The sequence below is a fragment of the Botryllus schlosseri genome, chromosome 13 (genome assembly GCF_051294905.1).
Source record: "Botryllus schlosseri isolate E-star chromosome 13, Bs_hap1, whole genome shotgun sequence".
In the NCBI taxonomy this organism is placed as follows: domain Eukaryota; kingdom Metazoa; phylum Chordata; class Ascidiacea; order Stolidobranchia; family Styelidae; genus Botryllus; species Botryllus schlosseri.
The window spans coordinates 16,712,611-16,729,030 of NC_137248.1; the positions used below are offsets into that span (position 1 = coordinate 16,712,611).

The 16,420-nt window shown below is 40.3% G+C and overlaps 1 protein-coding gene across 2 annotated transcripts; it reads left to right on the forward strand.

Moving 5' to 3' along the window:
- The first annotated feature begins 1,407 nt into the window (after positions 1 to 1,407).
- LOC145454147 (uncharacterized) lies at positions 1,408 to 13,544 on the forward strand. Of its 2 annotated transcripts, XM_080332169.1 has the most exons (12): positions 1,410 to 2,064; positions 2,861 to 3,071; positions 3,135 to 3,241; positions 5,140 to 5,209; positions 5,265 to 5,397; positions 5,472 to 5,634; positions 8,271 to 8,439; positions 9,574 to 9,674; positions 9,750 to 9,821; positions 10,407 to 10,562; positions 10,864 to 11,026; positions 12,831 to 13,544. In XM_080332169.1, the coding sequence occupies exons 1-12, from the start codon at positions 1,963 to 1,965 to the stop codon at positions 12,947 to 12,949; spliced, it is 1,566 nt and encodes a 521-aa protein (XP_080188295.1). In that variant the 5' UTR covers positions 1,410 to 1,962; the 3' UTR covers positions 12,950 to 13,544. The 2 variants fall into 2 exon arrangements, with proteins under 2 accessions (XP_080188294.1, XP_080188295.1); XM_080332168.1 differs by having other exon boundaries at positions 1,408 to 2,064; positions 2,861 to 3,241.
- The last annotated feature ends 2,876 nt before the right edge of the window (positions 13,545 to 16,420 follow it).

Sequence of the window (16,420 nt, forward strand, 5' to 3'; positions counted from 1 at the left end):
AAGTTATATTAATTTGATTGGCATTTTGGTTCGCAGGTCGCTGATGAGTCTCCCAGATTTACACTAGATGTCATGACAGACACACACTCAACTCTTACATATTATTCTTGATGACACGCTCGTCATTGCCGCCCATCATTGGCTACATACAATTGGGCGCGATCAGCCGTAGTCGTTGACGTAGTATTGGCATACGCAGGGGTGGTAGGGGTTCGAAATTGAAACCTCATCGTTCTGAAATGCCAAAATATCTTCAATAATTATAGCCCATTTGTAATGAAGCAATTCGCATCACGTTGGTGCGTTTCTTCTAAGAAATGGTATGCTGCCAAAGTCACAACAAACAAGTATCCTGTCCTCCTAGTACAATCAAGACGTGACAAAGCTGGGATCGCCATTCATTTCATCCTCTGTTCTCGAGCTTACCGTTATTGCAATTCGTCAGCCAAGTTTTTGTTCCTGAATACAATTTGTTTGGCAATTTTCACTTATCAAACGTTTTTTCACCATCTTCATTATCGTTATAGGGCTAAATCAGTTGGCAGAGTGAACTCGATGACATACGTGAAAAAGCATGGCTCTGTTTATGGAGCTTCCTGTTTACTTGGTATAACAAGGTGTGAGCACTTCTTATTTATATATCGATTTCGAAGAGTGCGTGCCGCGTACTTTCCACAGCCATATAAAGGTATACCTAGGCAGCATATACGTCTTTTATCTTGTCACACGTTTCGTGTATGCTTTATGGTTAATATTCGCATTCGATGGTAGCTCTGATGAGTGCCAGCTCGAAAAACTTCGGGTAATATGAGAATATATTATTCAAAAGTTGAGTCAATAATTAGGTTTATAATATACGATACATATATACTATTATATAGTTCAATGTTCTTAACACCAATCGAGTAGATGGATACAGTAGATAAACCGGATTGAGTACAGGCAACTCCTAGTAGTTGAATCACACACATCGTTACTAACCATCTGTTACTATATAATTTAGTAGATATTCGCTATTGCATATGGATGTTAACACGACAATTTCAGACATCGAATTAAAATTACGGAATGTACAATGAGCAGATGGATACTTCGTTTTGTCCCATAAGAAATTGAAGCATGAACTGGCTCCCACTATCCAATGCCGAGACACTAGTGGGTTGCGATTTGGCGACCAACCGAGGGACTCCCCAATCTTGAACCAAGATCTGGAGGTGCATCTTCAAGGTCCTCTATTTTATAGTCGGGCTAGATTCTAGGCCTAACCCCTATCGCCCCTGTCGAGAGTCAGAATTAGGAATAAAAGTAAAGACTAACGACTCGCTGTAAATTGAGATAATAACGATATGAATCCCAAACAACGACAACATCTCGAATTATAAAAAGATTTTTCGTTCATAAAACAATCTTTTGCGCTATGAACGAATGAGTAACTTCGCAGTCCGCAACTTTTTGAATGGAAACGTCTTCTCACAACATGCCAGACTACGCAACACGATTGGTAGCGTTCTCAAATTTACCAAAAGTTTAAATGAGTGCGACAGTAGATTAGAAACATGATTCGATTGTACGCTGTACCTCACGAGTGCTGCAGGCATTTGCGTATCTGGCGTTCTAGTTCTGACGGTACGATTTATTCACGGTTGACGTAAACATCTTAAATAGGTCGAATGCTTATACAATATATTCAGGTGCAGGGTCATTATAAAACTTGACGTATATGAGTTATATATATGCGACACGGTCGATTGCGATGAGACATAAAATCTTCGCAGTTGCAGTTTCTTGTTGCGAATCGACATAACTGCTGCAGATCAGGATATATACCGCTAGTCATTTAGGTTAGAGAAGATAGCAAATGGAAAATGAGATCGTTGCCACATAAAATCCACTTGAATCGAAATCGCGTATAATTGTAATTCCGATTTTAGGAATCAAACTGTAGCCGTATAACGCAAAGTTATGCCTGTCTTCGGAAACGAAATATTCGAATCGAAGAAGTCCTTGCAAGAACTAGCATGGGAATCCGCCCGCACTCACAAGTATGAAGACGAAACGGCAATCGTAAGATTATACATTTTCTCTATTCACTTGGATAAAATGAAGCACAACTGAACCGATGCTAGTGCTACTTAGTGGATGTTTGATTAACCTTCACCCTGTTTGTGATCGTTAAGTTTCAATCTCAACCAAATGTCGCGCGACGAGGAGATCGCAAAATTTGATAGTGCGTGACACCGTCAGAGTTTAAGAAATGAAAGTTGCTTCTAACTATATACCTTGATCTATCTATATATCACTATGTGATCGATCATATCTTAACAGAATAGTATAACCATCGTAATATGAATGCGAAGAATATACAATGGCTGTGAATTAGGATTATCGATTAGAAGCCAGTTTCACGATTAGAACGGAATCAGGTCAGAATAAGTGACTGCATTTATACAGCCCATGTTTTGTGTCACGAAGTCACGTTGGTCGTGCATGTGATGTCATTGCGCAGTGTGGAGAGTATGTTCATGAGTCGATAAAATAAACCACCGCCCAAATGCTTACATTCGTGGGCTATCCATATTGGCTATACAAAGACTGTCAAATTAAGTTAATATTCAGCATTCTGCAGTATCAGCACATATGTACAGGATTACCGACCATTAGCATATATATCCACAATTAGATGTATTCAAAGACATTTTATTATCACCCTTCCCATCAGTCTGATTAGCGCCACTACAAAAAACATGGGACAAGCCACGATTTCGGCGATAATAATATAGATAGAGGATTTTTTGTTTTTGTCACTGTGACGACTTAAATATCCGAATCAGCGCATATTTACCTTCATATATTCCACCAGATTGACGCTTCTAGCGGCGGCAAATCTATCACTTACATGGAATTACACGACCGTTCAAGAAAATGCGCGGCCTACATGCAATCTCTTGGTATCGGAAAAGACGATTTCGTTACTATATGTGCCGATGGATGTTTGGAGTTTGTTTGTGTGATGTATGCCATCATGACGACTGGTGCAGCGGTGGCGCCATGCAATCCCGCTCACAGAAAAGGCAAGACTCGCAAAACGACGCTTATACTATTCAATTGCACAACAAGCTGTATTTCCCGTTCAGATGAGATGCTGCAGCAGTTTAGCATCACACGCCCCAAACTAGTTTTCGTCAGTGAATATGCTCTCGAAACGATGAAGTCAGTGAAGAATGGAGTTAATTTTCTCGAGGTGCTTTAGTTCGCTCCAAACACATCACTTATGCGAGTAGACCTAACAGTGTTTGTACGGGGTCACCAAACTTCTTGAAACCAAGAGCTACTTCTTGGGTACTGATTAATGCCACGGGCTACCAGGTACTCCCGCTGTTTATCCGGTAATAGCTGGATTTCTTCACTTGGGCATTCATAGCACCGGGCAGGGTTTCTGCCCCTTACCAAGAACAAAAAACCCTCACTCACCGTGACCCACAGCAGCGTCTCAAGGCTCAGTTGCGTTGCCGCTCTGCGCGCCCAATCGGCAATCTCCGCATCGAGACCCAGGAATATCAACTCAAGTTCCGTTATGTTTCCGCATGGGCGAAAATTAGCAACGCCCCGATAGAAAACTGCGTTGGGCACCGCGTTGCTGACCCTTGGTATACACATCAACTGCGCAACCTTCTCACAGTTACAAGTCGCTAAGGCATTTTACAATCATCGCGATCATTTATATTTCTTGAACAGCTCATCTTGCAAGTGATAGCCTACATAGTTCCGAGTTATTGAAACTAGACTTAGTCATCGACAACAGCTCCCATCGTTGAATTTTGCAACGTATTCATGCAATTTGCAGAATCATTGTTGAGCAACTGCATACAGTATGAATGCGGGTATTGCTATTGTTGTGTACCCACAAATCCATAATCCGAATAGGCCTACTTCTGGAATCTGAGGTAACAACATAGAAATAGGGCATATGAACATTTGTCCAATGATACGCAATGCACTACAAATAGGGCATATGTACATTTGTCCAATGATACGCAATGCCAGGGCCGTAACAGCACTTCGTCAGCCCCCCCCCCAAAAAAAAAAACTTTGGTCTTGGGTCCCCCAATGGGTTATAGACTGAACTTCTGGGGGGCTTCGCCCCCCAGAGTACACTCCGACGATACCCTGTTTACCACTATTTATCGTATCCGTTGGGAGTTTGTTCAGTGAATCAGCTTATGTCGTCCAAGCGCGCGAAGCGCGGCAAATTTCTAGAATTGATGACTGAATCGGTCAGTAAGATCGGAAATTGGATATATATTATCAATTTTTATCTTCTCTCTGCTCACGTTATCAGATTTGCCGGTAGAGCTGAGTGAGGTGTGTTTGAAAAGGTACGACCACTCAATAATAATTGAACATCTTCGGGCGTATACCCGTTGGCAGGAACGAAACAACACCTCGTCAGGCCCCAAAAAACGTGGGTCTTGGGCTCCGATAGGGTGATGAAACGACCCCTCCATCACGTTGTTCGCGTTTGTCATGAAATCATCTGTACTGTACTGTGAGCCAGCGCGAGGCGCGCAAATTTTCGATAATTTATCATAAAATCGGTCAATTAGATCGGCGATTGCATATATATTATGCTATCAATTTATTGTCCTCTCTACTCACGTAATTAGATTTAACGGTAGAGCTGAGTGAAAAGAGTCTTGAAAACGAGAGGGCCCGTAAATAATAATTAAACATCTTCGAGCAGGCGGACCCGTTGATATGACTTCGTTACATGATGTCATTTCGTGACTTCAAGTCTGCTATATCAAAAAATATAGAATCGCCCAAACGTAGGCTTCTAAACGAAGAGACGCACACGATTTCAAATTAGTATTTCTTCACTGGCATAAAATTTTTCCCAACGGGATGGTATTTGTCTTGTGAGGTTCAGATTGCAATGACAGGAACATTCGGCGCCAGTCATTTAGGCGCCTATGGACAATTAAACCTATATGTATTTTGTATATATAACGAAGTCTTCGGTCAGCATAAGGGCATAGACCTTTTCGCCCCCCCTGAATTGGGGGGTTTGGGGTGCGGCAGTTACGGTGCTGCGCAACGCAATATCGGAGCATCGATTCAATCATAAAGCGTCAATTTCAGACTATCATCGTGATCGGTACCAGCACGGAATTCATCACTCTTGACCAGATTTTGAACAACGATGATCTCGGTATTGTTTCAAGTAGAATCAAATATTATTTCATGAGCATTGGCGTGCGTTGCAGGACCCCTGGTTGAGATTGCTGTGGATGTGGAAAATGACATTGCGATCGTACCGCAATCTAGCGGAACCACTGGACTTCCGAAATGCGTAGCCATGACTCATCGAAACTACACCGCGACATTAGGGAGGAGATTGTTAGTTTGTCAATTGCACGCATATATATAAACGGCAGTAATTTATAATGGTGCCACTTTCTGAAAAATTACAGGCTCGTTGACAGAGATCCATCACAAACGTTCTACGTGGACCGCCCGATGTATCACACCGGAGGTTTTATGTTCGTCCTCGGAAATGTTGCAACCGGCTTGAAGACAGTTATAGAGAAGGTTGCCAGTATTAGTAAATTCTTCGAAAATATTGAAAAATATAAGGTGAGCAGTAATCTCGTACACATTATAAACGAAAATCGTGTATTTCATCCATCAGAATGATTACGTACGTGCAAATCGGGTTGAACGTCATATTCTGGTACTAAATTATGCTTCCACGCACATTCCAACGGTTTGTAAGCGACTCAAGTACACCAATTCTTATGCAGCTATTCCAAATAGTCTGAAAAAGGGTGCTGTACTTTAACTAACTATCCTCCTGGAATAGATCTCCATAGAGATTTGTGTATTTCAGTCGTTCCAGCCCCTTGGAGTGGGTTTCATTCAAAGCTAAATTTTAATCAGAGGTGCAAATGGTCTGAAGGTGCAAATGGTGTGATTTACGCCTTGCGCAATGTTGGAAAACGCATCAATTCATGTATTTCCACCCATGTATTTACGGCAGGCTTATACTAGGTAGCTAAGACCGGTGTTCGCTCAAATCGATTCGTTGGCGTCACGCTGCATAAAAGTATTCCTTCATTGGCTGTACCAAGTTTCGCCAACTAAAAATGAGTGGCGGGTGGGGTTGTTCAAAAATAACGTTTTTTTTTTAATGTCACTCGCTTAGTGATAAAATCGTCAGGTTGCATAAAAAACACTACACACCAAATTTCAGTCAATTCCGACCTGTAAAGTCCGTTCAATCTTGAATTGAAATTTCGACCATTTTTGAAACAATAGAAATTACGGTGGCAAATTTCGACACTTCGGTATGACCAAACATCTTGTTTCAGGCATGTCTGAAGTGATAATTATGCTTTTTTCATGCTTTTACATCTTGATAAAGGCCTGTGATTGAGATTGGATGATGAAATTGCTAACATATGAAAAATGAATATGATAGTGATAAGCTGGAACTACACTGAAAGATCCCCGTGAAAACGATAGTGATATACATCACATATGAATACTATCAGCACTGAAATCTGGGACCATAAAGAGAAAGCAAATTGCCACGCTGGTAAAATACAGTACCATATATTTCCGAGACTTCAGCCGATATCTTTTATCGCACAAGTGTGAATTTAACGTAAACAGAGCAAATGAGCTTGTGGGTGTTATCTTCAGAACGCATTACGACATTTTTTTTTCGATATCCTGCGGTAATATGGCTATATTCCTCTGGCAAGCGAACTACTACTTGCGATATATTATTTCGACTCTCAGAGATCCCACATCATTCTCAAGACATTTATATTAGGGGAACTCGAGTATCTCGCGATTCGATGTTCAAGGAATCTCAGGTCATAATTAGGTTGATAGCGATGCTGCTCTCGTGTTTCGGTATTTGAGACAACGACGCCGTAGATAGGCCTACGCCATGTTAAACTCACTGTGCAATGTTTGCTTATCCGTTATCTTTTCATTGGATCACATTCTTGTGTGGTATTGAACTGTCTATCATTCCTCCCACATCGGCACGACAAAAGATACTTTCGGTTATCGATATTAACCTGCGAAATATATTTTGCCGTATTTTGCCGGTGCGTCAGTCCATTTTCTCTTCATGGTGCCCGATTTCAGCCTTAAAAGTATTTTATTTGCTAATATATATCACTATCGTTTTGACGACACTGTTTCAATTTCGTTGACTCATTTCCTGCGAATCAGTGTCAAATTAATTTTTCAATAATTAGCAATTTCATTATCTCAACTCTATCACAGCCAAGTATCAAGATGTAAATCCGTGAAAAAGGCTTCACGTTCCGTTCAGGCATGCCTGGAACACGATATTTCGTCATATCGAAGTGTCGAAATTAGCCACCGTAAATATACTATAAATTGAAAAATGGTCGAATTTCAATGGAAGATTGCACGGCCTTTACTGGTCGCAATTGACCCAAATTTGGTGTGTAGCAATTGTTTAGGCAACCTGACGATTTTATCACCAAGCGAGTGAAATTTGGAAAAGAAGTTATTTTGGAACAACCCTTTAGTGGCGGGCCACTCATCGAACGCGACAGACGCCGAGGGCGGCAAGATTTTATTGTCGAAACCTTATTTGGTACCAGACTATCTGTTTAAATCAATATAACTGGATGATGTCTGACATGGGTGGTAGACATCGGTTAAAAAATTACAAATCGGTCAATTATGTGTTTTGAATATAGTATGATGTATATTTTGAAGAAGGTCCCACACCCGATATCCGCCCGCGCTTTGCTGTGACTTGACGCTGATAGGTCGTTGCTGGTTTGCCAGTGTCAAAAAAGCTTGAAGATGGTCTGTTAATTGCGAGCGCATAAGACTGATCAATTATGTTGTCCGGAACTTGCTCATTGCTAGTGTCAGGGAGAGGTAGATTCGGTCACATCGGCCTGTCCCCTTTGACGAGGGGAAGAAATCATTGTGATATCGATAACGATTCTTAAAATATCCTTATTTCAAGAATTTGGAAATACAACAATCGCATATATTTTTTTACGAAATCGGAAACCAGGTCGCGGGCCGCAAATAAACACCGGGCTGGCCGCGCGTTGCTGACCTCTCAATTATGCAATACATGCAAAATAATGCAAAGTATTTTTTCGAAAACCATCTTCGCGTTGAATTGACGAATAGAGTCAGTAGCCAATACATATTAGATCCACAACTTCCATTTAGTTCAGTAATCGTAATTTCCGTTTTTGCCTTAGATATCCATAGCTGTCTGTGTACCACCAACTCTGATCGCAATGGCGAACACATCCATCCATGACAACTACGATTTATCTTCCTTGAAAGTATTAATTGGCGGTGGAGCGGCGCTGGCGCTGGACATCATTAAGCGCGTGATGACGAAGTACGGCGTTACATTCTGCCCAGGTAAAGTTGCATCATCATAACTCGAGAAAAAACGTATCGAAACATTGTGTTTTGCCAAATTAAACTTCGTATGGTCCTCATCTTCCGATCAAGCACTGGCTTTCCAAGACTGATATCAATGCCTTGATATCAAATGATGGTGAAAAATCTCTGTACATCGTGCAGTTGTCGATTTAGTTCGGCTATCATGAACTACGAAGCAGTGTTAGGATGAGTCGAGTTAACTTTTTCTTATGAATTGACTCGAATCACTTTTCAAAAATGACTTGACCTGACTTGACTCAGCGTTATACTGCAGTAATGGGCAATTACCGCATAAAACGCACAAGAATTATACCTTCACGTTAGTTGTATTGTACAGTATTTCGATTCCAAACGATTCAACATATACTTTATATTACTGCGTAACACACACATATAGGGAAATATTACAGTGATTCCTCAGATCCAGTCCTACAATAAATTTTTCATCATGGGCTTAAGCGGTAGGCCGTGCTGTAAGTCGGCCGTGCTTACAAAAAGCCTAGAAGTGGGCCGTGCTATAAGTCGGCAGTCACGGAATATAAATCAAAGATATCGGCCTGGTGTAAATGACCATAGTAGTCGACTAACATCGTGAATTCCACAAACAACAACAACTTTCGGGCGAAAAGTAACATTTTCTGCTAAACCCTTCTGTACTATTCTGTTCTACAAGTTGCGGATGCAATTGTAGGGAAGTAAAAGCGACTTTGAACCTGGCATTGCCTTATGTATGAGTTTATTGTCGACTACTACATCGTTGATAGTCAGTGTTTTACCATAATCACTCATAATGCAAATCCATTGTTTGTTAAAACGAACGAAGTACCTTTTGTTGTGTCGACCTAACGATAGGGATTGCAAAACTGTGTCCTAATTAAGCATGGAATTGTCCGAATAATCCAGGGAGTAATTTTCCTGCAATTTGCACTTTTTGCCGTTCCGAACATTTTGGATTCACATAGGGTTGCACGGATTATCCGATGTCCGAGTTGAGCGGAGTTAACTGTGAATTTATATTACATACCTACATATTATATACATATTACATACATACTTATATATAACATACTTATACGCGTTGAAACAAACGCCAATTCTGCATCATTTCAGCATACGGAATGACTGAAACAGGCGCAATATCGGTCGGTGCGATAGCCCCCGGCGAAGCTGTCGATTTGAGTGGAACGATTAATCGAAATATTGACCTGAAGGTAAGCGCTTATATATGACCGACTCTTTTAAAACAGGTGAGATGTAGTCACCGGATATTTAATTGATTGCCGCAGATTGTTGATGTTGCAACGGAGCAAGAATGTGAAGATGGTTGCGACGGAGAGATTCGAGTTCGCGGTGCTCAGGTGAGAAGCAGATATGACCAATGAACATGGATTTGGATTTTATGCTGAACAAAACGAATGTGAAGAATTTAGCTGGATTAGGATAGGATTTGGATTTATGATTATCTTGAAAATTGATTTAGATTCGAACTTGAACATAGAATTTGTAATAATGTATACAATTTCTTCTCGAATCTTCAATAAGATTTCATTCGTTGCCGGATATATAGGGAATGTTATTTGGATATACCATGTGAAATTAATTCTGGATTGGCATTCGCTAGTCTCTGGTAAGCACGGATTTGAGATACCCGTAGGTGATTTTGTTTTAAGTTTCACCGGCTCATTAAACAACTGTCGTTTTTTTAATGATTCAATACCATTCATTTATGTGTCCTATTACATTTGATGCCTGGTTTTATTTCGGATTTTATCGGCAGCAGAGGTTCTAAAACTGTTTTGTTGCCGACGTCCTTTGAAAACTTATAGCCACTCGCGGCGCAGCAAGGAATTCGAAATTGAACAAATAAATATAAAGATGAATTGTCATAATAACATACAACATCGGATGATATTTAAAATTTCTTTAATAATATTTCCTTGTAGATCACAAAGGGGTATTTGAGAAACCCCGAAGCCAACGCTACTGCGTTTGACAGTGACGGTTGGTTCAGGACAGGAGATCTGGGCCATGTCGACGAACATGGCAGACTGGTTATCGTTGACCGATTGAAAGAGGTTATCAAATATAACACTATTCAGGTAACATATCGGTAAAAGAATTAATTTATATCATATAGGGTTACCATACGTCCTTTAAGAGGATTTATCCTCTTTTATGACTTTTTTGAAAGTGCCCTCGGAGGACGCCTAAATGTCCTCTTTTTTGTGAATATTGGTTAAGATATAGGAAACCATCGGCCAAGTAGCGGTCCGACGGGTTAGTCAACCAACGAAAAATCTCGGGAAAAATTTACCATATTTTCAGGATTTTACTCCAGTATTCCTAAAATATGGTAACCCTAATATCATACCGCCAATAATAAAATCAATGTTGTTATAGGTGTCTCCGGCAGAGCTTGAATCCGTCATTATTAGACATCCGAAAGTTGATGATGTCGGTGTAGTTGGAATTGCCGATGAAAATCGCGGGCAGCTTCCGAGAGCATTGGTTGTACGGAACGATCCTGCTTTAACTGTGGAAGATATACATGAAATCGTGAATGGTGAGACATGGTGAATAAATTTCTAGTTTTTGTCAGTCATACATACCGCTAGGCAATCACATTGATGGATGTATTAATTTTTGTTTTGTTTTTATATATCAGGGGTCGACAATCGTTCGTAGGCCGTGTGCCAAGTATAATAAAATATTAACAACTTGCGTACCTAACATTTTCGTATGTATTTCGTTTTTCTTCAGTACTTAAAACGTTATCCTACGGATTTTTGAGTGGTAACGAGCAGTTAGTAATCAGTGGTTCTCAACCTTTTTGTCTTCGCGGACCCCTTTTGAACCGTCACGGACCCCGCGGACCCCCTCAAGTTTTAGTTCAAATTTAGCCCAATTGTCTTGCCACCGGCATCTGTCATTTGCATATATCAACTATAGGCTTGTGATAAACAGCCACATAATGACCGTTCCTGATAATAAAATCATACTATATGTACAAATTGGCCGGAATTTTATTATTCCGGAATGTATTCTGCAGCTGCATTTCTTAAATTATGTGGTCGTGTCTTGAAAATTCACGCATTTCGATGTGATATGAACAAGTTTCGAAAATCCATTTCCAAAATGGTAAAGGTGGAGGCGAATGTAACATTGCCACCTGACTCTTCCGACGACACCTTCGTGTGTCATCGAAACATATTATTTGACACCCAAATTGAGAAATAGATTTCAATGAAATTATCACGTCCAGACTAGTCGTTTCTGTCTGCAGCTCATCTTCAAGATATTCTGGAATATATAGTGGTTATATGTGTAAAATACCTGAGTTAATCACACACGATTCAGCAACTGCTGGAGAGACTTTGTCAAGTTTCCTACCGCCGAAGCGGCTGGATACAAAAGAGCAAGTGAAACCACGACGCAATTATTATACAACTGATATAAATGGCAGTATTGCAGAGCAGGACTGCCACATATGTAGGCTATAACATAGGAGAAAATGGATTCCATGATGTGGATTTAACCCCTTTTTAGTAAAAATAATTTTCACCAAACCTAAACAAAACATCTCTAAACTACAATATGCTTGTATCAGTAGGCCTATGCTATTGGTAATAAAAGTTAGTTTGCATGGTCGGATAATTCATATCATATAGTGTCATTCTATTGATGTGACTCCTGAAGCCTTAGTAGTTTTGAAGCGAAACTGTCTCGTCATTTCCCTAATTTTAAAAAAGTTACAAATTGGTAATAAGTCATTTTGCAAATTTAGAGGCCTCGCGGACCCCCGGTTAAGAACCACTAGCGTGGATATTTCATTTCAGACGACCATTCTGTTTATGTAAGTCCTGAAGGTTAAGCAGTTACGAAGCCAATCTGCCTCATGAACTTCGTAGCTTAAAAAATTAGGTAATCAATCATGTTGCAAACTTAGAGGCTTCGCGGACCCCCAGGGGTCCGCGGACCCCCGGTTGAGAACCACTGAGTTAGTTGCTATTTCGTTGCTCTTCGGTGATTTTATCTATACTTATTGCAAAATTAATACTTATCATCATCATATAAAGGGGTCAATATAAATTCCGTAGTAATGTTGCGTTTTTTGGGCTTTGAAAGGCCGCAATCGATTCAATTCCGATCAGCAATATAGTGCAACGATTCCTGTTGTGGTCTTGTGGATAGGTAATGTCTTGGATATTGTGATTGTTTTCGGAGCAATGGAGCAGGTAAGACGGGCAATCATCCCATTCAACTTTATCTATAATGCTACCAACAGTTATCTTTTCATAGACCCGTCATAGTTTCAAATAGTCAGATATTGTTTTGACAGTGACAGAAATTCTTTCTCATATTTTCAGAGAATCTTTTGGAACACAAGCACTTGCGAGGAGGAGTACAATTCGTTGAATCTATACCAAGGTCCGAACTGGGAAAAATACAACGAAATGTGCTAAAAACAATGACTGGACTACGATAGAACTCTATACCAGTGGTCACCTCCTCAGACTGAATGATTCTCAGACTTTTGATTCCCATATAAATTCTGTCACATGTCTACGACAACCCTAGTTACCTTATTTTCTCGTGGCACCCCTGATCACTCCAATCGTTACCTCGTTTGAGAACCACTGCCCTATAGGGCAATATTGATTGCATTGTTTGTAAACGGACGAACTATTGGATATTTCCTTGTTCCCAGGTCGACGGGTCAAGCGATGTCTTCATTTTGGTCGATTTTCGAAAAGATCACATTTATAAATGCAAACGCTCGAATTTACTGTTAGTCACAAGCACAACAAGAGTTTCTGAAGCAATACCCTGTATATAGTTTTATTTTTGAAGTTCATATTCCTCGATAATGTCCATCCTTTGCTTTTCGCATTGATGTGTTTGTCGCTTTAAGCATAACAGTTTTGTATGCGCAGCTGCTATTCGTCCGGAATCGGATGAAAAATCTCTCAGGCTATTCGCCTTCGCCCGGAACTGTATGACGTAACTATGGGTTATGGACTCTGCCACGGTAACTTTACTTTGCAGAGTCGAGAATAAATAAATCGATGTCTTCTCCCAAATGTTGGGCCCGATATCTTCGATTCAACCATAATCGTCGACTATGGTTTGACCATGGTCATTGGCGAATGCAACAAAGCTAATGAAAGGAACAAACAAAGTGTCAAAAAGAAAGATAGCCGTATGATCGAGATGGAAAGTGTTACATCAGACCACACTTGTACAAACTATCCATTTAGTTAGTTTCCGGTCAACTACCTAACGGATTTTTAGTATAGTTCTAGTTCTCGTTAGGGATTTTGAAGATTGAGTAGTTCTAACTCTTGTTCTAGTTGCAGATATTGGAAAGTGTGTAGTTCTAATGCTAGTTGTAGTTCCAGATTTTCAAAATTCAGTAGTTCTAGTTCTAATTGTTGATGCACATTTGAAAAATATATTAGTTGCCGAACAACTAGAAAGTAGCCTACATGTCGTTTGGTCGGTTTGCTTGAATCGAGATACCAGTGTTGGCTCCTATTAGGCAATTAGGACTAATAGGAAGTTAGAGTTAATGTATAGTTATTAATAAAATAATGGTAAACAAGAAACATCGGTAACTCCTTTTAATCCAGGGGTGGGCAAACTTTTGAGCTCGCGGGCCGCATTCAACATCTGAATCCATTCGCGGGCCGCACTATTTAAAACTGGGATCATAAACTAAACACAATATTGGTATTTGATTATACAGCGAGGACATGGAGATAATCTATATGCTTATTTAGAACCAACCAAACATTGCTTTGACGAAATCGTACACGCGTGAGAAATAGTGGCAAGACTTTATAGGATGGTCGACCTCAAAAATCAATTTGTCAAAACTATAGGGATAAAAGTCGGTTGTCCCGATTCTTAGAAAAGGGGTTGAAATTTAAATCGGTGAGCAGCTATATGTTCTTAAATTATCTAATTCCACTTTTGGGTCAGTTCCAGGACACACAATGTTGACAGCATCGAAACCATGTTAGCTTCAAACACGCTTCTACTATGTGTGGATAAGATATAAATAGCGTACTTTTACGACAGGTGTGGCCAACCTTTTGGCCATTCACGGCCGCATTTCGACTACTCAAGTAGCCTAAGGCCGCATTCCTGGGCATATTCGTAGAGAACGAGCTGGGCGCCAAATAGCCATGTTACAGTGACTATGTCTATATTTCCGGCGAACTCCGGACTCGTCTATTTAATGATAGGCTTACTATAATACGAACCTAAATCGCGTGTGGGCATTGGAAACGGCAAGGAACTGTTTGTATTGCGATTTTTTTTTCAGAATCACTAATGAATTTCGTCATTAATATTGGTAGTTTTACATATTACTATCAAACTTCAACCTTTCTCAGCCCATGTGATTAGATTCACCGGCAGAGTTGATGAAGGGGGTGTTTTCGAGAATTTAAGGCAAGGTATAAATCATGATGCATCTCCGGGCGGGCCGATTGCTGTTAGTCACTTTGTTGTATGCTGTTATTTCTTGACCTGCCATCGGGATTGTCGGTATAGTGAGGAGAACTCGTTTCCGAGTTGGTATTGCTATATGAGGCAGATCATTTTCCTCTGCTTTTCGCATCTTTGTGGGGTTCTGATGTCGTAGAGCCCTATAGTATATTAGAACCGAAAAAGAAAGTAAAATTGAACCGCGCGCAGCGCGAAGAAAGTTTATAGAATAATTAAAATCTTTCAAGAAATCGTGAGTCAATTCGGAAATTCAAATTGTATGTCGACCGCCGCTAACACATACTAATTGAATTGCATGTCCACGGCCGCACAAATTTCCTTCTACGGCCGCAGATTGGCCACCCCTGTTTTACGCATACAGAGAACGAATCTACCTAATACACCCGCGAATCGTTTTCCCCAAGCACAGCACTAAAATTAATAAACGTGGAGTGGCCAATCTGAAATCACACTCGTGATACGAATTATATCAATCCCGTTTAGGATTTCTGTGACGTTTAGCAGTTCAAACCTTTCAAAATGCGTGGGCCTTGAGGTCGGGCTGTCGCGCCAGAGATTATACATCAAAAATAATATAGGAAGTATTTACCTTAGAATTGACACGGTAAAATATATTAGGAACAAATTTAATTAGGTCCCTGTAGATTTTTAATGCGAATTTTATCAATATTTTTAATAAGTTTAGTGAGACTCTCGCGGGCCGCACCAAACAGTGTTGCGGGCCGCATGCGGCCCGCGGGCCGTAGTTTGCCCACCCCTGTTTTAATCAATCACGCAACCCTAGGCACGTCATTCTATTAAGACACTAAAATGTATGGGATACTACAGCTTGCTCACTTCATCCCGAACGGTGTGTACCTTGGTGAAATAGCCTTGGTTGTGTTGGTAGTTTTGCCTTCTCGCAGCCTTGGCCGAGAGACAGCGTGTTTATGTCATAATTACGACTTAACTTAACCCATGTCATATCGAATTTATTTTGAATCTAGATTACGCATACGACAAACGTAGGCAACGGTGCATAAATAAATAAATAAATAAATAAATAAGCACCAAACACCCTTCGAAGTAAACTGATTTACGGTTCAATTTATTCAGTCAATGGTTTTAGTACACATTCAAATGTTTTAGTTCAAATGTCCTAGCAAGTTTTCGCGGTTCAGATTAGGCGCGCAGGCCGTAAAATACCAGGTGTGCCCAACACTAACTTCAAGCCTTCGAGTAACCTGTACTTTTCAGTACCACATTATACATCTAACCACACATTTAATCCACTACGTACATTTTATCACCAAATTTCTTCATCACATCATAAAGCATGGGTTCTCAAACTTTTAAGGCCACGACCCAAATCTGAGTGTAGTGGCAGCTCGCGACCCAGGCCTCACACATCTAACATAATGCATTTTTAATATCTTTATGCTACGTTTTTACGGTTACGTAGACA